Here is a 20,974-nt window from a genome sequence, read left to right as displayed (position 1 = left end):
CACACACACTGTCGGGATGTTGCAGCTCACGATGTGCGTGTTGGTGGCGCGTTCCTTCTTCTCCTGGGTAGTGACCGCTGCGTTTGTAACATGCTCGCCTGTCGATGGGGTGGAGTCTGTGGATTCTCTTGGATTTTCTGTGTTTACAGGGGTGGCAGCTGTATTTCTTCCTTCCAGCTCTTGTACACTTTGTCTCCCTCTTGCCCTGCCCGGAGCCCTGGTGTGGAGGTGGCCACAGGGTGTCCCAGGACCTGTCGGAGAAAAGGTTTTCGGCATTTCACCATCACGTACGACCTTGGCTGTGGGTGCTTGTAGGTACCGTGTATCCGATTTAGATTTCTTCTTTTGAGGCCGTTTGATTCAAGATTTTATCATACAATTTACATGACTGGAGTCTCGTGAATATTTTGCGTGGAATATTTGTAGCAACATCAGTGGGAGAGATGGACCTATGTCGCTCCCTTCTTGCAATGCCCTTGTCAGGGGAGTGAAGATGCTGGGGGCTTCACAGAGGTGTGAGGGGTGGGAGCTGTGAGGGGCCGGAGCTATGACAGGTGAGAGCTGTGAGAGGTGGGAGCTGTGAGGGGTCGGAGCTGGGAGGGACTGAAGCTGGGAGGGGCCGAAGCTGTGAGGGGTGGGAGCTGGGAGGGGTCGGAGCTGGGAGGGACTGAAGCTGTGAGGGGTGGGAGCTGTGAGGGGTGGGAGCTGTGATTGGTCGGAGCTGGGAGGGACTGAAGCTGGGAGGGGCCGAAGCTGGGAGGGGTGGGAGCTGTGAGGGGTGGGAGTTGGGAGGGGTCCGAGCTGAGAGGGTCACTTGCTGTGAGGGGCCGAAGCTGGGAGGGGTGGGAGCTGTGAGGGGTTGGAGCTGTGAGGGGTTGGAGCTGTGAGGGGTGGGAGTTGGGAGGGGTCCGAGCTGAGAGGGTCACTTGCTGTGAGGGGCCGAAGCTGGGAGGGGCCGAAGCTGTGAGGATTGGGAGTTGGGAGGGGTCCAAGCTGAGAGGGGTGGGAACTATAAGGGGTGGCAGCTGTGAGAGGCCGAAGCTGGGAGGGGTCAGGGCTGTGAGGGTTCACTTTCTTTGAGGGGTGGGAGTTGTGAGTGGCTGGATCTGGGAGGGCCCAGAGCTGTGAGGGGTCACTCTCTCTGAGGGGCAGGAGCTGGGAGGGGTTGGAGCTGGGAGGGGTGGGGGCTGGGAGGGGCAGGAGCTGGGAGGGGCAGGAGCTGGGAGGGACAGGGGCTGAGAGGGGTCGGAGCTGGGAGGGATCAAAGCTGTGAGGGGCCAGAACACTGAGGCCAGAGCTGTGACTGACGTCAGGGCCATGAGGGCCCAGAGCCGTGAGGGCCTTTGGAGTCGTCAGGGGTCATTATCTTTTCTGCTCTCTGGAAACGGGTAAGACATGTGTTGGCTTTTTCTTTTCTTTTGAGATGGAGTCTCGCTCTGTCACCCAGGCTGGAGTGCAGTGGTGCAATCTCGGATTGCTACAACCGCTGCCCCCGCCAGGTTCAAACGATTCTCCTGCCTCAGCCTCCCAAGTGGCTGGGACCACAGGCGCCAGCCACCACGCCTGACTAATTTTTGTATTTTTAGTAGAGAGGGAGTTTCACCGTGTTAGCCGGGATGGTCTCAATCTCCTGACCTCGTGATCCGCCCGCCTCAGCCTCCTAAGACTTTTTCTTTAACTGTTTAGTAAAAGTCACGGGTGAACCTATCTAAGCCTGAAGTTCTTTTGTGGGATTATTTTTAACTAGACTCATTTTTAAAGACAGATACAGGAGTTTTGTGATTTTCTGTTTCTTTGTGTGTCCATTGGATAAATTGTACTTTTCTCAGGAATCTGTTTCTAACGGATTAACTGATTTGCATGGAGTTACATGCAGTGTCCTTTCATTACCTTCTTAACACCAGCAAGACCTGTCGGCCCCTCTGTGTTCCCGATGCTGGTCGTTCAAGCCTCCTCTCTTAAACTAGACGTGGAAATCAGAGAAACACAGTGGGGGAAAAAAAGCAGCCTATACTTAGACTACCCAAGGAGCAACCGCAGGGAGCATCCTGAGAAATGGATGTCCAGTCTCTCTTTTTAATGTATATTAAGTTTTCCTTTTCAAAAGCACATGCACACACATTTATGTGAAAAAATAGGATAAACTTACCATTTTATGGCCTTTTTGCCTCCTTCACCTTTTTAAATTACTGTTTTATAGTCTTATAAAAATAGAGCAATAGCATAATCGATCTCAATAGGGCAACCATTTGTTTCTCTTGTAGTCGTAGGAGGGGAAGCCGACCCCGGGGTAGGACACTGGTGAGGAGCTGCACTGACTGAGAGCTGGCGGAGAAGGACGTGCCAAGAGGAACCTGGAGGTTGATAAGCCCCCACACAGTGTTCTTGCCGGGTGATGAGGGTCTCCCCTGTGACCTGTCACGCCCCAGATGGGCTTCCTCTGGGTGGGGAAATGCTCTGTGTTACTTATCTCCAAATTAATGAAGGCAAGCATATTTTTTAATAGACACCTAAGAGGAGAGGCTTAATTTCATCTGTTTTTAACGGAACCTGGGAAATTAAAATGGATTACCTAGCCGTGGTTGGTTTTTAAACATCAGTGTTTTCAGGGCGGATCTAGGGGCTGCCATTCAAAGACGTCTGGGCCAGGCTGGTTGGTCAGACCTGCACAGTGGACCCCAGTAGCAACACACACTCGCAGATGAAATTATTCCAACACCCGCTGGTGAGGAGGAGCAAGACGAAGGTGTTGAGGAGACTCAGGCTGGGCGGCCTTCACCTTGCGACTGTGCGCTGAGCTGCTTCAGCCCGTGCCACGCTGTGGCGGCGGAGGCTGCGCAGAAGCTCATCACGTGAAGACACGGTGGGAGCTCTCCACAAAGCGGCAGCGGCCTCGTCTCAGCTCCACAGCGGCGCCCCGTTTCACCGAGAACAGAGCTGGGGGTGTCTACATCCGATGGAGACGGGAGGCTGGTGCTTGGTAAAATACTTCTGTATTTTCAGGGTGAGAGAAACCGATGCGACTGCTTCATCCAGTTGTGCGGTGGGACCGAATCACGGCTCCCCGTGTCCGCGGCTGGGCAGGAGCCCGGAGCTTGCCCTCTGCAGGGTTCCTGTCTGGCTCGCGGGCGGGCCCTGGGCTGAGGGCAGTGTGCTGAAGGCTGTTGAGACGGAGGGGAATAGGAGGCCGCTGTGAAGAGATGCAGTGTGGAAGAGGAACTCATGTATTCTATCTCATTTCGGAGGTGAAGGGAGAGCGCCTGAGTGGAAATGATAGGGAACCTGCCTTTACAAGTGTCTCACAAACTTCACTCACGTCGTTTCATCTTGATTCCTCACAATCTGTGATGGGGTGCACAGCCCAGAAAACTCACACAGGCACTTCCTAAAAATCAGAACTGTCTGAACCCCCGCCCCTGGCGTGGTGCAGCCGCAAGCCTTGTAGTTCTAGATCTGCTCGGGCAGCGCCTGGGAGCCGTGTGCCGGCCGTGGCACAGACATCTGTGGTATAGACTTTACCCATCAGTGTCCGGACGTGGCTTGGGTATGGGGCAGGGCAGGTGTGCCATGTGCTGTCTGTTCTTGGCCTGCACACATCCTCTGTTCCCCCTGCCTGGTGCCAGTTACTCATCTGAGACCCTTCTGTCAGGGAGCAGCAGCATGGGCACTGTGCCTCCGCCCTCACCGAGGGGGCCCCGCGCCTCCGCCCTCACCGACGGGGCCCCGCGCCTCCGCCCTCACCGACGGGGCCCCGCGCCTCCGCCCTCACCGAGGGGGCCCCGCGCCTCCGCCCTCACCGAGGGGGCCCCGCGCCTCCGCCCTCACCGAGGGGGCCCCGCGCCTCCGCCCTCACCGAGGGGGCCCCGCGCCTCCGCCCTCACCGAGGGGACCCCGCGCCTCTGTCCTCACTGAGGTGTTGGGACTGCCGTGGTTTATCCATGGTGCTTTCTACTCACCCTCTCCCCAGTCCCCCGTTTCAACCCAGGCTGCCCCTCTCAGCCCGTGAGATCGGTTGTGCTGCCTCTTCTGTTCCGCATGTTCCGCATCACCAGAGTGGCAGTTTGAAATCGGCCGTGGGGAAGTATTTACACCAGGGAAATTAGTAGATGGGAGGACTCAGGACTTTTCAGAGAGCTGGTTGTTAGCCATTTACCAGCACACCACCAACCTATGCTGTCTATAAACCACCTTCTGCCAACCTGGAGTCCAGCTTAGCCTTCGTGTCAAAATGCCCGAAGATGGGCAAGTCATCATCACTTTTTATTCTCACACACAAGTAACTTTAGAAAGGACCTAATTGTAAAATAAAATTTAAAAAAAATAAGAAATAAGGGTTTCCCGTCCCTCCCCCCCACCCCAAGGCCCATAGAAATGAAATTTTACTCTAAAAATGCAATAACTGGCCAGGTGCAATGGCTCATTCCTGTAATCCCAGCACTTTGGGAGACCGAGGCAGGTGGATCACTTGAAGCCAAGAGTTTGAGACCACCCTGGCCAACATGGTGAAACCCCATCTCTACTGAAAATACAAAAATTAGCCAGGCGTGGTGGTGCGTGCCTGTTATCCCAGCTACTCGAGAGGCTGAGGCAGGGGAATCGCATGAACCTGGGGGCAGGGGTTGCAGTGAGCCGATATTGTGCCATTGCACTCCAGCCTGGGCAACAAACTAAAAATCTGTCTCAGGAAAAAAAAAAAAAAAAAAGCAACACCTTGTACATCCTTCAAAACACACCATTTATTATGATCGTAGCATCTGTGAGTGTATATACATCTAAATGAGTCTTTTATGGGGAAAAAAAAAGTAGGCTGCTAATTACATTATTGTTAATTCCAGGATCTTTGATGGTAAAGTTGAGAATCACCGAAGTAAATAGTGTAAGCTCTTTTTCTACTAAAACTACAAGATCCTGATGGAAAATTTATTTAGCCTCATACGTTTGTTATGGTTTCATTGTACTGAAAATTGTTATATTTGATTTTTTTAACAGATCAGGATCCTCATGACCAGCCAAAGAGAAGAAGAATTAGGAAGCATAAGTCAAAGAAAAAATTTAAAAATCCCAACAGTGTTCTTGTAGAACAAGCAGAATTAGAGAAACAGCAGAGTCTGTTACAGGAGAAACTTCAGCGACAGCACACAGATGGGCCCACGATAAGCAAAAATAAAAAAAGGAAACTGAAAAAGAAACAGCAAATTAAAAGGAAGAAAGCAGCCGGCTTGGCAACAAAGGCTGCTGGTGTCAGCTTCATGTACCAGCCGGAGGACAGCAGCAGTGAAGGGGAAGGCATGGGAGAGGCTGGTGAGCGGGGAGGTGCGGACACCAGCGAGGAAGACCCAACACCTGCCGGGGAGGAAGATGTAAAAGATGCCTGTCAGGAGGGAGGTGCGGACGCCAGCGAGGAAGACCCGACACCGGCAGGGGAGGAAGACATTAAAGACGCCGGGGAGGAGGGAGGTGCGGACTCCTGGGAGGAAGACCCGACACCGGCCGGGGAGGAGGAAGGTGCCGACGCCAGCGAGGAAGACCTGATACCGGCCGGGGAGGACGATGGTGCGGACGCCGGGGAGGAAGATGATACAGTTACCAATGAAAAGGCAGATAGTGTTCTAAATTTTTTGAAGTCAACACAGGAAATGTATTTTTATGACGGTATGTTTTTTACTGTTTTGCATAGAGACATCCACTTAAAAGTTTATTGAAAGAAAGAAATATAATGCTTAAATGTGAAAACATACATTAAAAATATTCAATGTAAATGGTTAGTTATAAGGCAAAGATCAGAGTATTTACGTGCTTTCCACTGATGATGTGGACGGGCACGTGCCCCTGGCATATCCAGAGAAGCAGTGTGGCGGCTGTGGCCTGCGCCAAGAACAGGCTGGCCCCGTGTCCTCCATGCCTCAGGTCAGGCTTTGGAGTGTGTGGGCATCCAGGCTGTTTTTCTAAACAAGAGATAAATCGAAATTAGAGGTTTTGATGAGCTGAGCTCACCTTCATAAGCAGACTGAGAGGTGAAGGAAACACAGCTTGCGCCTTTAGGACAGGTTTCATTTTCTCTTCCACGTAGAATGGATGCGTGATTTCTCAGCAAACATTTTTGTGCAGTTGTTTGTATTGACATAAGGAAAGTAAGCACAGGCTTAATGTCACAGATGGCTCTTGCTTACATCTGCACTCTGCTTTGTTGACAGCTGACCTAGGGACACGTGGTTGCCCCAGAACAAAGATGCTCACCAGGGGCTGGCTTCCTGGCTTTTTTCTCTTTAATTTTTTTTTAATACTTTTTAATTTTTGTGGGTATTTTTAATTTTTAATTTTGTGGGTAATGATGTTACCAGCAGGTTCAGGTTAATGTGGGTTTAGCAGATCCAGATTTAAGCAGGACATTTGACAGTGTTGTTATGAACAAGATTAAGAAGTATCAGCTATGTAATAATTTGGGAATTAAGTAACTGATTTTTAACAGTGATGCAGAAGTACCATTTTTAATAGATTGATTTCAGTACGAAGAGCACTCGAGCCTCTTCCTCTTTAGCATGTTTCTCAGCAGATTATATTAACAAATTGGAAACACGTCCAGATGGCACATCAGGAAGACGTGGCTAAGACACTGCAAAGTGGAGTAGAATTCGGAAAGATCTCAGCAAACTTTCTATTCTGTGTGTGATCGAGCACCTTGGGGCAGACCAACAGTCATGCCAGGAGTAACCAAAAAGCCAGGCTGAGAAACACCTGTTGAAGGAATCAGCAAGCTCCTCAGGAAATCGGCTCATAGAAAGATGAAACTCCTGGAACCCGCACGGGGAGATTATCGTGGAGACATCTGCAGCCACTTGTCTTCAGGAATCTGCCAGTCCTGAGTGTGGGCGTTGGGTGAGGGTCTGGGGAAAGGACCTGGTGGAGCCCAGAGAGGCAGAAAAACCAGCCTCACAGGTTAAGAGACCAAAAGCAGAGCCTGGAGCCTGGTGAGCACGGACGTTAGAGCCGGGGCCGGTGGGCTCGGAGGTCGGAGCCGGGGGACCAGTGGGCTCAGAGGTCGGAGCCGGGGCGGGTGGGCTCGGAGGTCACAGCCGGGGCGGGTGGGCTCGGAGGTCACAGCCGGGGCCGGTGGGCTCGGAGGTCGGAGAACAGAACTCAACACTCTGCATGGCTTCCCTTAGAGCCTTTGCCCAATTCTGAAGCTGTGAGTGGAAGATGAGAAGCCACACAGAGCCTCCGAATAACGTAGGGGCCTCTTGGCCATCTTGAGGTGCTGATCAGATGAGGATTGGCCTGACTCTGGAGCCCAGCAGAGCAGGGCAGCCCAGAGGCAGACGACCCTGTCCCAAATGTGTGGCCACCCTGGAGTCAGCTCAGTCCCTGCACAGTCCAGGGGATCCACCTCTGCTCTGTCTGCCTGGCGGAGCAAAGGGTGAGACCTCTAGAAGAAAATATCGCCATCCTAGACCTCTGCGGTCTTTCCTATGCATTCAGCAACAGTTTACCAGGCATGCCACGAAACAGGACCACAGCACCGAAAACGAGAAAAAGAGCAGCAGAGCTGGAGCGAGAGATACTGGTGTTATCAGACAAGGAGCTTAAAGTAAGGGGGGAAAAAATTGGAGCATTTTCCCAGGTAATTTGAATCTACTAAAATAATCAAATGGAAATTTTAGGCCCGAGAAATAAGGTAACAAAAATTCAGACCTCAAAAGACAGGGAAACGGCAAATGGGGTTCGCCTAAAAGAGAATTAGTGACCGGGAAGACGGGTGAAAGAAAGTCTCCAGAATGCAGGGTGGAGAGAAAACAGATGGAAAACACAGGAAAGAGCCCAGCAGACCTGGAGCGGGAAGTCCGGTGTCTGCAACAGGCCCAGGTGGACAGGAGAGGACGGAGCAGGGGCGGGACAGAACGACATGACCGTTGGGAGTTTTACACAATTGTTACAGGACACAGAGTCACAGGTTGAAGAAGTCCTGCCACGTCCAAGCAGGGTTAATGCCGAAACCACCACAGGCGACCATGTTTTGCAGTGGAACTGCTGAGCAGCAGCCAGAGAAACAAGACCAGCCACCAGACTGAGGGGAAGTCAGGGGCTGGTTTTCAGTTCTCCTTGATTTCTTCTAAACAGCCACAGTCTGATTCTTTTTTTAAAACTATGTGACATAGAGAGCTTGGTTTCATCGTCTGGTTTATCCTGCTGCTGTTCATGGCCTTGAGTTGTGTGTTGGACAGGGAAGGCGTCTCACCAGACAGACGCGTAGACGGGCCAGGGAAGGCGTCTCACCAGACAGATGTGTAGACGGGCCAGGGAAGGCGTCTCACCAGACAGGCGGGTAGACGGGCCAGGGAAGGCGTCTCACCCAACAGACGCATAGACAGGCCAGGGAAGGCGTCTCACCAGACAGGCAGGTAGACGGGCCAGGGAAGGCGTCTCACCGGACAGATGTGTAGACGGGCCAGGGAAGGCGTCTCACCAGACAGACGTGTGGATGGGCCAGGGAAGGTGTCTCACCAGACAGATGTGCAGACGGGCCAGGGAAGGCATCTCACCAGACAGGTGGGTAGACGGGCCAGGGAAGGCGTCTCACCAGACAGGCGGGTAGACGGGCCAGGGAAGGCGTCTCACCAGACAGACGTGTGGATGGGCCAGGGAAGACGTCTCACCGGACAGGTGCACAGACAGGCCCAGTTTCCACGGTCATTCCTACAGTGGTGTTTGTACTGAGCTCTGTTCTGATTCTCTCTTCCGGTAGCTTCTCATCTCCCAGACATCTCGTTCTATGTGGAAGCGTAGGTTTGAGGCCTTCCTTAAGAGAGGAAAGCTTATCTTTGTAGAAATAAAAACAAAACTGTATTTCCAAGCAAAACTGACTTTATGTAGGTGTCTCCAGAGATGCAGCTTCAGCCGCCCTCGCCGATGCCGCTGAGGAACTGCTGGGCCATCTTGCGTCACACAGCATGCCGCCCTCAGACGTGTCCATCCTGCACCACCTGAAAACACTGCTGCTTCTGCAAGATACTGAGAGATTGAAGCGCGCTCTGGAAATGTTCCCAGAACATTGCACGATGCCTCCTGGTAAGTACCGCACGATTTATTCAAGGTCCTGCTTAAGCTACTCTCATCGAGGTTTGCCTCTAAAAGACTCACATGCCACCAAAACAGCAATGAGCTGGAAAATATGACACTGCACATATGGCGTGGGAGAATGGAGTCCCACCGAGAAACAGGCTTCCTGCATCTCTGCTTGATACAAAAATATTTCACATAATATATGCAGAAACGCATGTGCAGTCTGAGTTTCCAGACTTGGGAGCTGTCAACTCTTGGAGCCAAAGTTTCCTAAGTTTCAATAGAAGTGAATTCATTTCTTCCTCTTTTCCTTCTCCGCTACTAGTGTGGTAGATGGTAAATTTTTGCTGGCTTCCAACTGTCTGGTACCTTATTGAACCCGTGACGTGGTGATGATGACTTATTTTCCACCACATTCACCGGGCATCCTTTTCATGCAAACTGTTGTGTGCTGGGGCGGCTGTGCTCATGTCTTCCCGATGCCATGTGTGGTGACACAAGCTGTGGTGAGGGTATTCAGGCCACAGAAACCGGCAAATGCTGAAAATCTGAAGTCCAGGCTGTTGAGCCATTCACCTACCTGCACACCACTGAGTGCAGAGCAGCACACCTGGCCCAGGGCCAGTGTGTGGCACCCGTCCCAGAAAAGGAGTCTGCAGATTTCATGGAGGGAGTTTCAAAGTAAGTGTCGGGGGTGGTTTCTGTGCTTGGAAACCCCCAGGGTTGCTGAGGGGTCAAGCCCAGCATGTTAGAGAAGCCAGATAACGAGCAGCATTACATCACCGTGGTGTGACGACGCCGTGGCACAGGTGCAGGGAGCCGGGGGCTGCAGGAACCATCGGCGTGCAGAGCATGTGGGTGCCTGAGGAGCTGCCTTTATGCAGAACGCCCTCCTCCGTCGAGGAGGTGTTGGCTGTGTGTTGCCCTGCATGGTGCTCTGGGCTGTGGAGCCTGTCACTGAGGAAGCTTGGCAGGGACCCCACCCTGGGGCACTCGCTCCCTGGCTGAGGAGCTGGAAAAGAAGGACAAGAAGCCAGATACACGGTGAGATGCGTCGTAGAGCTGCAGGTAGATCCTGGAGATGAGGCTGTGGAGGAGTGGGAAGAGGAGGTGTTTTTGCAGCCAAGTGCACCTGCGCTGAGGTGGGTGAACCCGTGTGTTTGGGGAGCTGCCAGGAGCCCGGTGGCTGGACCAGGGGATGGATGTGAGTCGCAGAAGGTGCAGAAGGTGGAGAGGTGACAGGGCCAGGCACATGGGAGGAGCCTGGTGGCTGGACCAGGGGATGCGGGTGACAGGGCCAGGTGCATTGACTGAGTCTCAGAAGGGGGAGAGGTGACAGGACCAGGCACATGGGACCCTGGGCATGTGCGGCCTTGTGGGCTTCTACGCAGAGACAGGAGGTTCCTGGAGGCTGTGAGGCTTCTGGGCTATTATCTTGAGGCTGGATGGAGGGCATGGAGAATGGAGACCAGGTGGGTGCTGCTGAGGACCTGCTGAGAGGGGCCTGCAGCATGGACCGAGGTGCAGCCACGGCTGAGGCAGCTGTAGCCGACGTCCGGGTGGACTGTGGAGGTAGAACCAGTGGGAGCTGCCGAGTGGCCGGCGAGGCACTGGGAGGACCAGGTCACTGCGAGGAGGAGGAGGAGCTCCCAGAAGGATCGGGTTTGAGGTGAGAGCACTGCCCGGAGCATAGTGCTGGGTGGCTATGCAGGCGCCAGTCAGACCTCGGGTTCTGAGGCTCAAGAGGGCCGTGGGGCCCGGAGTGCAGGGAGGAGAGAGATCAGGGACAGTGAGTACAGACGCCCACCAGGAGCGTGGCCAGGGGTCATGAGAAGCGACACTGGAGGAGGACGCAGGGCCCACGGGCGACAGTGGAGGAGAGGGGAGGAGCCCCACGGGGAAGGTGGCACCTGTGTGTGCAAGAGAGGGCGGCATTGGCCCCAGGCCGGCATCTCTGTTTCTGGTTGGTCGTCAGGCCTCTTACAGCAAGTACTTAACAAACTTAGATTTCCATAATAAGATTTATCTCAAACCGCAAAAAAACCAATTTTATTATGTTAAACTGGTAGGAGATTTTTATGAGAGATGAAAGTAAGCAATTTTAAATTTTTAATTTTTTAAATTTGTGTTCTGTTTCTCACACTTGAGGCTTTTCTGTCATGCACCAAAAGAGTTTTGGCAATTCTTTTTTGCATCAGAAGAATTTAGCAGAACCCCCAATATTAAAACAATTGGTTTCTTATATTAAACTCATCGGACAGGTTTTGTATACACACACATTTACGTCAAGCCACTGATAGAACTAAACTGTGTGTAGGAATCTGTTTTCTCTAAGAAAGGATTCCTTTGAGTTCTGTAGGATATGTGCTTACGGTTTTTCTACGTCAAGCTATTTTATGAAATAAAATTGTATAAACAATGAAGCTTCGTTTTCACACATTGTATTTGTTTAATGCAGACTTGGCATATAGTTTTTGAAATTAAGGGTTTTTTCCATAATACTAGCTTAGGAATTTAATTAGTCACTGTGTCTCTCACCTCCATAGGATGAGCACAGAAATCACATTTTAAAAGCAGGTGTGGGTGTTTTCCGCCGATCGTGTCTCCTCTCCCGCTTCTCTGGCTCAGCAGTTACTTTTCCTCAGTCGTGGGGGCTGCGTTCAGCTGGGATGCCAGCGTCAGGGCGAAGCTCCCCCGCGTCTGTGACGTTTTGTTACACACGCTCCTCATCAGTAGTAGCCGCCATTCCTTGAGTGTTCTCGCACATGCACTGAGAAGGGCTGGGGATTGTCACCCTCCTCTAACCCTCCGTGAGGGAATTAGATTTTTATCATCCCGACTGTTGGGGATTTCCAGAGCTCAGGCAATTTGCCCCTGGGCGGGATGGAGCCCGCCTGGGCGGGGAGCATGGATGGGCTTCTGTGGTCTGTAGCTTGGCTCTCTGTGGTTGGAAACTTCAGAAGCAGCAGATTCTAGGTGCAGCATTTGGTGCTCTGACAAGTTGTAAAACCTGACTTTGGGGAGAGCCCTCACTGGCAGCCAGTGTCCTGCCGTGAGCCCGGTGAGCACAGACGTTAGAGCCGGGGCCGGCGGGCTCAGAGGTCAGACCCTGGGGACCGGCGGGCTCAGAGGTCAGAGCCACAGCCCCCCCGTGCAAGCCCTGAGGGTTGTGGTAACATCAGGGGTGATTGTGGTGTCGCGATGTGGTGTCTCGGCTGCCTTTGGCTGGTGCTGCCGCAGCCCTGGTTTCACAACGTGGGCACCACGTGGTCCTATGTTGTCTCACGGCTCCACTTCTGAATTTTTTCTACTTGTTCACCTTTGACATAAACTTCTATTTCCTTTTCATTTCAGTTTGTATGTGGGTTTTCTTTCAGGTCTGATTTTAAGCCTGTAATATTGCACTGTAACGTTTTGAAGTGCAGGTGTAATAGAGCCAGTGAACCAAGGGTTCATGCCCCAGTGAAATACAAATATTCATAACTGAGCCAGTGTGTTGCCATACGGATTACATAATGTGTGATTAGCAGGTGTAATGTGTCACTTTCAACATCGGTTTTATGCCAGAGTTGCATTTTATTAGATTATTTGGGAGTTCACTTTGGGCCCAAAGGCTCATGTCTACATAATAATAACTTACAATTTTTCTTTTTGTCTTTGTTTTATTTTTTGTTTATTTCTGTTTTTTGCTTTCCAGACCATGCCAGAGTAATCTCAGCTTTCTTTAGTTACTGGATCACACATATCCTCCCTGAGAAGAGCAGTGACTAAAATGGAATATCTCTTTAAGAAGAGCTCCTCTTTAATAAAAAACATGAAAGACAAATGTGAAATGGGCCTAGAGTTAGTTCTCTGGGAACTCGAAAGACGTTTCTGCTGTATTATTTATTCACGTGTTGTTTCTGATGGGCAACGTGCCATCTGAGGCTTCGGATGAGAAATTGGGGTAAAATGGAAATTTTTCACCGATTTGCAATTATATATGTCTTGAATTACTACATAAAACGTGATTCTGTTTTTCTAATTATTGTAAAAATTGAAAATGGACATTCTGTTAAACTGTATCATTTGAAGCTCATATACTTTTATGAAGTTTTGAATCACCTTGTATCTGAAAGTCTGTTTTAAGAAAGCTTTCTGGGCATTAAAATGTTCTAGTTTAGTCTGATTACAGTTGAATTTCTTTTTTTCTCTTCTCTACTTTGTGAATCATATCAAGTACCTGTTTTTCCTGTTTGACTTTCTTTTTTGTCATAGAAGCAGTCGTCAGTTCTTGGTATTACTAAGTTTTAAAAGCATCAGTCAGGCCCGGCGCGGTGGCTCAAGCCTGTAATCCCAGCACTTTGGGAGGCCGAGGCGGGCAGATCATGAGGTCAGGAGATGGAGACCATCCTGGCTAACACGGTGAAACCCCGTCTCTACTAAAAATACAAAAAAGTAGCCGGGCGAGGTGGCGGCGCCTGTGGTCCCAGCTACTCGGGAGGCTGAGGCAGGAGAATGGCGGGAACCCGGGGGACGGAGCTTGCAGAAGCCGAGATGGCGCCGCTCACTCCAGCCTGGGCGGCAGAGCAAGACTCTGTCTCAAAAAAAAAAAAAGCATCAGTCAATTGGTACAACATTTGTGAGGGCAGTGGGCAGTGCCTCTGTCTATGAAGAGTTTTATTGCGGTAAAACATACATAAAACTCCATTTTCGTCATTTTTAGGTGCATAATTCAGGGTACCACATGCATTTGCCGTGCTCTGCCGGGACCACCACGCTCGTCCTGTTTGTGGTGAGAGCAACCCTCTGTGCCTTCCAGGACCCGCGTGTCCCCTGTCCCGCCTGTGAGCTTCCAGGACCCGTGTGTGCCCTGTCCCGCCTGTGAGCTTCCAGGACCCGCGTGTGCCCTGTCCCGCCTGTGAGCTTCCAGGACCCGCGTGTGCCCTGTCCCGCCTGTGAGCTTCCAGGACCCGCGTGTGCCCTGTCCCGCCTGTGAGCTTCCAGGACCCGCGTGTGCCCTGTCCCGCCTGTGAGCTTCCAGGACCCGCGTGTGCCTTGTCCCGCCTGTGAGCTTCCAGGACCCGCGTGTGCCCTGTCCCGCCTGTGAGCTTCCAGGACCCGCGTGTGCCCTGTCCCGCCTGTGAGCTTCCATGTCCCAGGCGCTGTGTGGTGCTCGTCTCCCTTCCTCTGGGGCGTGGAACTGCAGGGTCACCTGATGCTGGTGACATTCTGAGGGGCTGCCATGCAGGCTGCTGGGCCCCTCACACCCCCAGTGCTGATCAGGGCCATTCTGACGGGTGGAGGTGGCGGCTCGGGGGTTGCTGTCCACTTCTGTCTTTGCAGAACATCAGCCCAGACCACCCCTGCCCAAAGCTGATGCTCAGGTGGGCAGCGTGGAGAGAGGGGAAGGAAGCCCTGACATCCCCCCTGCCCCCTGTCCTGCCAGTTCCCTCCAGGCCTCTAAGCGACGTCTCTTCCGCAAGCTGGAACCTTCTGGAAGCAGGTGAAACAGGGATGTTTCTGGCGCTGGAGACGGTCCCCTGGGATCTGGTGGTCATGCAGTATCCCCAGCGTGATGCATGTTGCAGGCCCCGGAGCACAGGCGTGTGGCAGTGGACGCCACTGTTCCCAGCGTCGCCCGAGGACAGGACGCAGGCCGCTCCAGACAGGGCGTTCCCGGGAGGCCACACGTGAGGCAGGAGCTGCAGGTGCTGCTGCTCCACCGTCTTTCGGCCTCAGGGGAGCCGTGGTCATCTGCAGGGCGCCCTGCCCAGCCCTGCCCTCCCTTCTCTTCCCCTAACTCGGAAGTCACTGTGAGGCGTGGGAGTGGCCAGGAGCCCCTTGTCCCATGGTAAGAACCTGTGCTGAAGCGACACCAAGCCAGACTCCTGCCTCCACCGAGAACCTCCATGGCCTTGTGGAACCTGGGCTCTCAGAGGCACCAGCCTGCAAACCTCCCATTTAAATGCTTTTTTTTTTTTTGAGATGGAGTCTCACTCTTGTTGCCTAGGCTGCAATGCAGTGGCACCATCTCGGCTCACTGCAACCTCCACCTCCCAGGTTCAAGCGATTTTCCTGCCTCAGCCTCCCGAGTAGCTGGGATTACAGGCATGCGCCACCACACGCAGCTAATTTTGTATTTTTTATTTCTAGAGATGGGATTTCTCCATGTTGGTCAGGCTGGTCTTGAACTCCTGACTTCAGGTGATCCACCCGCCTCAGCCTCCCAAAGTGCTGGATTACTGGCGTGAGCCACTGTGCCTAGCCTAAATGCTTCTTAATTAATAGCACGTGCTTGGCAAATATGAAAATAAATTCAATATTGGCAAATTCATAATTTTACTATTCTTAACGTCCCACTTGTGTCTTTTAATGATGAACCATCTCCACCTCCTCCATCCCCTGCAAGTGAATGCGCCATTGTGGGGAGGCGGTGGGGAATGTGTCAGCCTTTTCCTGCATTCCACGGAATCACTGTAGTTTCACGGAATCCCCTGTAGGTGCCACGGAATCCCTGTGGATACCACGGAATCCCTGTAGGTTCCAGAGAATCCCTATGGGTGCCACGGAATTCCCTGTAGGTGCCATGGAATCCCTGTGGATACCACGGAATCCCTGTAGGTTCCAGAGAATCCCTATGGGTGCCACGGAATCCCTGCCAGTGCAGGGGGTGGTGGGGAATGTGTCGGCCTTTTCCTGCATTCCACAGAATCCCTGTAGGTTCCACGGAATCCGCTGTAGGTGCCACGGAATCCCCGTATGTGCCACTGAACCCCCTGTAGGTGCCACGGAATCCCTGTGGATGCCACGGAATCCCCGTATGTGCCACTGAACCCCCTGTAGGTTCCACGGAATCCCCTGTAGGTGCCACGGAATCCCTGTGGGTGCCACGGAATCCCCGTATGTGCCACTGAACCCCCTGTAGGTGCCACGGAATCCCTGTAGGTTCCAGAGAATCCCTATGGGTGCCACGGAATCCCTGCCAGTGCAGGGGGCGGTGGGGAATGTGTCAGCCTTTTCCTGCGTTCCACAGAATCCCTGTAGACTCACTTCTTGCTTCTGTGATCCTGTGGGGCTTTACTTTGTGAAACCTCCTGCATTCACTTTCCTGACCCTGAGAATATTGAGGAACAGGGGTACAGGGGAGCAGGTGGAAGTTTAGGGTTAATTCGTTTTGTGTATCATTCTGATTCCAAAAGGGAAAATGCATCTTCTACAAAACAAAAGCAAATAAATCTTGTCTCTAATATGCCAGCATAGATATGATAATCTGTTTATTCCACTGAGTTTGAAGTTAGATAATAATTAAATCAATTTATTTTCTACAATAGTGCAAAATATTCATTCAGTTCATGTAATTTATTTTCTGTAAACCATGTCAGTTAAGACAGGCAGAGAAGGAAGCACTCAGGAGCATGAGGAATTGTCATCAGGTTGCTAATATTAAGACAGTTGTGCCTAGAAGGAAAAAAAGCACAGAATTTCTGAGCTCGTCAATACTGCCTGCACCCTGGGACCTCCGCCTGTGTCTGCAGAGCCTGAGAAGAGAGGGCTTGCACGAGCCCGTCGCCAATTTGCTTTCCAGGCCCAGCTGCCGCCCGGCTCCAGGGCAGAACTGTGGTGGGTTCGGGAAACTCCAGGGCCCACAGGGTCGGTTCTGGGCTTTGTCTCTCTCTGCAGCGCTTGCCCCGAGCGCTGTCCAGGTGACGTATCCTCTCATCCAGGGCTCTTCAGAGAATCGCAGGAATGGGTTCCACCCCCTCCCACATAAGAAGCGTGCCTCCGGCCGCCTCACACCAGTGTTGGGTACAGCTTTGAAGGGGTCAGAAATTCCTCAAAACCTATTCAACAGGGTATTGTGGTGCAGTGAGTTCCCCACCAGGCTACTTAGGCCTTTGTCCACTGCCTGAACCCTGAAGGCTGAGTGGCGAGCCAAGGTCACTGCCCGGTGGAGGAGCAGACATCCCAGTAACCTGGAGCCAGCCCGAGAACTGTCCAGGAGCTGGGGTAGGAGCAGAGGCATCCCCAGAACCTGGAGCCAGCAACCGCCCAGGAGAGCAGTCCCATCGCTCGTGGTCAGCAGCAAGCCAGGGAACCCACGCAGAAGCAGCTCGGAAGCTGCGGGGCTTAGTGCTGTCCTGTGGCTGTCCAGGCAGGCTGTGTCCCAGCCATTCTTTGATCTCTTGCTCCCTCCCAGTTTGGGCCGGGGATGGAGGAAACTGAATTCTAAAATTTTTATCGTAACAAGTATTAACTAATTTTATTCTTCTGTATAACAAACGACCACAGGCACAGTGGCTTGAAACGACACCATTTGCCGCCTCACAGTGTCTGTACAGGGTGGGGATTCGGTGTAGCCATGTGGGGACCTCTCTGTGGACCCACGGGCCGCCAGCAAAATGCTGTTCCTGTGACCACAGGACAGAGGCTCCGTGTCCTTGCCGGCTGACACTGTGGCCGCTGCCACTCCTCGAGGCCCCAAGTCCCAGCCCTGTGGCCCCTCCAACCTGGCAGCCAACCTCAGGGTGGCAGAAGAACCCTCTGGTATGGAGAACCTCTTTTTAAAGCTCGCATTTGACTCCATCAGGCCTGCCCGGGTAATCTGCCTGGGCAGATTACCCAGGAGGGGCAGGTGACAGGGCCAGGCTAGGCCCTCCTGTCCCTGTGTTGAGGGTGGGTGAGGAAGTCCAGGAACCGCAGTCCAGCTGCAGCCCCAGCCCTGGGAGCCAAAGACGGGCCCAGCCAGAGGCCACTTGGGCACGAAGAAGGGTAGCAGCAGCTGGAGCTAAGAATGGCCTCTAGAAAGGGGCTATGCCAGCCACTCTCTCAAACGTGGTCTATGGGGATGGGTTGGGGCCCTCCTGGATGCCCGCCTTACATTTGGACATTAAAGACAAAGGAAACGCCCGCCAGTCAAACCACCTCTGCCATTCTTCCTCTTCCGGGAGTGGCTGGGTTGAAGGCAGTGCTTGCGTTTGTGACCCTTTCTCTACGTCTGATTTGTCACAGATCCAACAGCATCTGGGATCTTCCTCTGAAAATCCCTCTCATTATCGCAAGGAATTCCTGCATATTACTCAGTCCTTTAATTTAATGTGGCATGGCATTTTTATCATTCTAGCCTCCACCCTCACTCCTAATGAAAAAGGGCGCACCTGGTGTTCAGCTGAAACCCATGCAGATGAACTCCATAATCAAGCCCCTGTACAAAATCCAGTGGCCGATGATGCCATTCCCCGCAGAGACCCAGACTGGATTTACCATCAGGGAGACTGGCAGAGTCTGCACTGACGGAGCAGGAGCGTCGCCATCTTAGACAAGCATCACCACTGTAAGTTCTTGTTTAGAAACTGCCTAAATCCAGTCCCAAAACATCAGCCTAATGGCTAATGTCAGCATGACCTTAAACCACAAATGAAACCTCTGACCAGAGATGTGCCAACCCCAAGATAACCTCCCCTCCGACCAGAGACATTCCAATCCTGCAATAAGACTGTCCTCCACACAGAAACATTCCTAGCCTGTGATAAGCTGCCCCTCCCGGAACTCTTAAATACCCTTAGTCTCTAAGAGAAAAGGCTCCTGACTGAAATTGGGCAGAAGCCCCTCTCTGGTTTATTCTCCAAAATAAACCTGTCTTAGACTGTTGAGCTGCTTTTCGTGTTTCTTTCTTCTTTCTTCAACTCTTGCAATATCTATCACCATTCTTGTTATGGTTTCCTATTCCACATTGCAACCAGCCTTTAAGAAACTACAGTTTGTTGAGTTTTGCTGTTGTATAAAAAAAATCCGTATTTATTTGAGAAAGCTATTAACATACTCCCCTCTTTCCCATTCTATTAAACGTTTGCTAATAGTAAAATTGTTTGCTATTAAAAATTATTTTTCACTAAAATGCATGATTTAAGTTAACATACAAGGAGTGTATTGTTTATCTTAAATGAATTAATCCATAATGTTTAAGTTTCTGCTTTGGCTTCTAGGCTGGAGCGTGCTGGGGGCTCCCCGGGGGGCTCTTCAGAGCGAGGGGGTCCTGAGGCCAGAAGTCTGGGAACCACTGCTGTGCACCGTTTGGCACAACACTAGCCAAGGCCCTTTGCAGAAATGTTCATCCCAGACCTGCAGCAGGAAAGACACAGCGTGAGTGGGGATGTCCTCTATTTCCAGAGGCAAGTAAGCCCCAAACTTTGACACTTGTCAGAGTGACAGGGTCCCAGGGGCGAGCTCTGGCTGATTTCAGCCTCAATGCAAACAAGGTCATTAATGGAGGGCAGCGCATTACAAAGGGCAGCGTAATCCATGGTTTGTGGTCCATAGCACCAGAGGCAGGTGGGGAAGGTCAGAAGGAGAAAGCTCTACTTCTCACAAAAAAGCAGGGCAAACAGAGAGATGACAGAATTAGAAAAATGTTCATCGTCCGCAAGGGAATAATAACCAAACCCAACAAGGATGATCCAGATGCTGAAATCACTGGGTCAGATATTTTGGGGAAGGGGAGAGTCCTGAAGCCTCACCTTACCCCACAGGTGACTTGTGGATTTCTAAGGGGAGGAGCAGCTTTGCAAGGGGGATCCAGCCACTGGCACTGAGCGCCCGGACGGGAGACTCTTAGGAGAAAACAGAAAAAGGAACCAGGGGAGTTTAGAAGATGCCATGGGGATGAGGGGCATGTCCCTTGAGGACCGTGCCAGCAGCGAGGCCATTCGGAGAGGACTTGAGAATGGCTGTGGTCACGGTCAGTTCAGGCCTGGTGGGCAGCTCTACAGCCTGATTTGGGGGAGTCTTCAGGCCATGAGTCTGCAGGCACAGGGACAGCCCTGTGTGTCATCTGTGGAGGCTGAAGAGGGTGCCCCTGGTGTCCACCTGGGCAGGGGGAGGGACCTGTTGGGATCAGGTGTAACTGTGAGAACAGCACAGTGGATGGGTGGTCTCTGCACCTGCGCGCGTGGAGGGGAAAGTAAGACAGGACAGGATGTGTCACGAAAAACATTGTCATGAGTTAAAAACGAGGCACGTACAACAATAGAAATCCTGCAAGAATGTATTTAAATAATACACTCTACTGTGTGTGACTGTGCATGAGAGACGAGTGGAATGGGAGTGGGGCACAGAGGAAAGAAGGAAGGAGTGCCGAGGACAGAATGGATGCAGATAAGGAGCGAGCAAGCCGGAGAAAAGGCCACGCATGCCCCCAGAACGATCCCCCGTGATGAAGGTTGCTGCGTGATCCACTCGGCCCCTGGGTCCCAGGAACTGACCACAGCAAAGAAGAAAGGAGGAGCTCCTGCGAGGGCAGGTGCCGGTGCACCATCGTCCAGACCACGAGACCCACACGTAGGTAAGAAGGTAAGTCTGTGTGAGAGCAGGACAAATGAAAACAAGTGAGACTCCTGTTACCTACGGTCCTGGGTGTGCTGACGTACAGAATTCCTCTCTGCAGGCTTAATACTATGTGCCGTGTTGGATTTGCTTACAACCTGCCTGTGGCATGAGGGCGTCTGAAAGAGAATTTTAGAATAAGTTGGACAGTGTCTGTCTCCTATCTAGAGACAGCCAAGTCCTTGCTGTTAGAAAGACTCAGGTGAAGCTGAAGAACAAAATCAAACGTGGCTATTCTTCCTAGTCCCGTGGGGCGTGACCTGGTGTGGGCTCGGCCTGAGGCCCCGTCGTGCATCAGGGCTCCGCGGAGACCACTTGGGGTTGGTTTTCCTTTTTGTTGTTCTCCACAGCTTTCTGCGGTGAGTTGGGCTGAAGGGAATTTGTTACTAAAGATAATCAAAGTGCTCAAGTGAGCACCAGGGCGCAACTCCCCAGGGGGCTGGCGTCCAGCCCGAGATGATTTGGTCACTGCGAGCAAAGCCGTTGTGACACGCTGTCTCCAGCTCAGCAGTTGTTCCCACCCCAGGTCCCCGCTGGGGGCACAGCAGCCACGGGG

General features: G+C 52.2%; 1 protein-coding gene and 1 long non-coding RNA gene across 10 annotated transcripts in view; both read left to right on the top strand.

The window, feature by feature from the left end:
• The window catches only part of ERICH1 (glutamate rich 1), a 65,264-nt gene extending 46,790 nt beyond the window's left edge, over positions 1–18,474 (top strand). For 3 of the 9 annotated variants that reach the window (XM_074000179.1, XM_074000176.1, XM_074000173.1), the window contains 3 exons: positions 4,990–5,652; positions 8,869–9,063; positions 12,755–13,225. In XM_074000179.1, coding sequence (XP_073856280.1) covers positions 5,250–5,652; positions 8,869–9,063; positions 12,755–12,828 — 672 coding nt within the window. In that variant the 5' untranslated portion in view covers positions 4,990–5,249 and the 3' untranslated portion in view covers positions 12,829–13,225. Of the gene's footprint in view, positions 1–4,989; positions 7,586–8,868; positions 9,064–12,754; positions 13,226–13,932; positions 14,069–18,160 lie in introns of those variants that run through there. The other 6 variants (XR_012416989.1, XR_012416990.1, XM_074000178.1 and 3 more) reach the window with 6 other exon arrangements.
• LOC141407543 (uncharacterized) lies at positions 14,756–15,377 on the top strand. Its single transcript, XR_012416992.1, has 2 exons — positions 14,756–14,890; positions 15,193–15,377. It is a non-coding gene; the product is annotated as an uncharacterized lncRNA (long non-coding RNA).
• Positions 18,475–20,974: the final 2,500 nt, after the last annotated feature.

Source organism: Macaca fascicularis, chromosome 8, assembly GCF_037993035.2.
Source record: "Macaca fascicularis isolate 582-1 chromosome 8, T2T-MFA8v1.1".
NCBI lineage: Eukaryota > Metazoa > Chordata > Mammalia > Primates > Cercopithecidae > Macaca > Macaca fascicularis.
The sequence above is the reverse complement of the archived record's forward strand: the minus strand, read 5'-3'. Positions and strand labels throughout refer to the sequence as shown.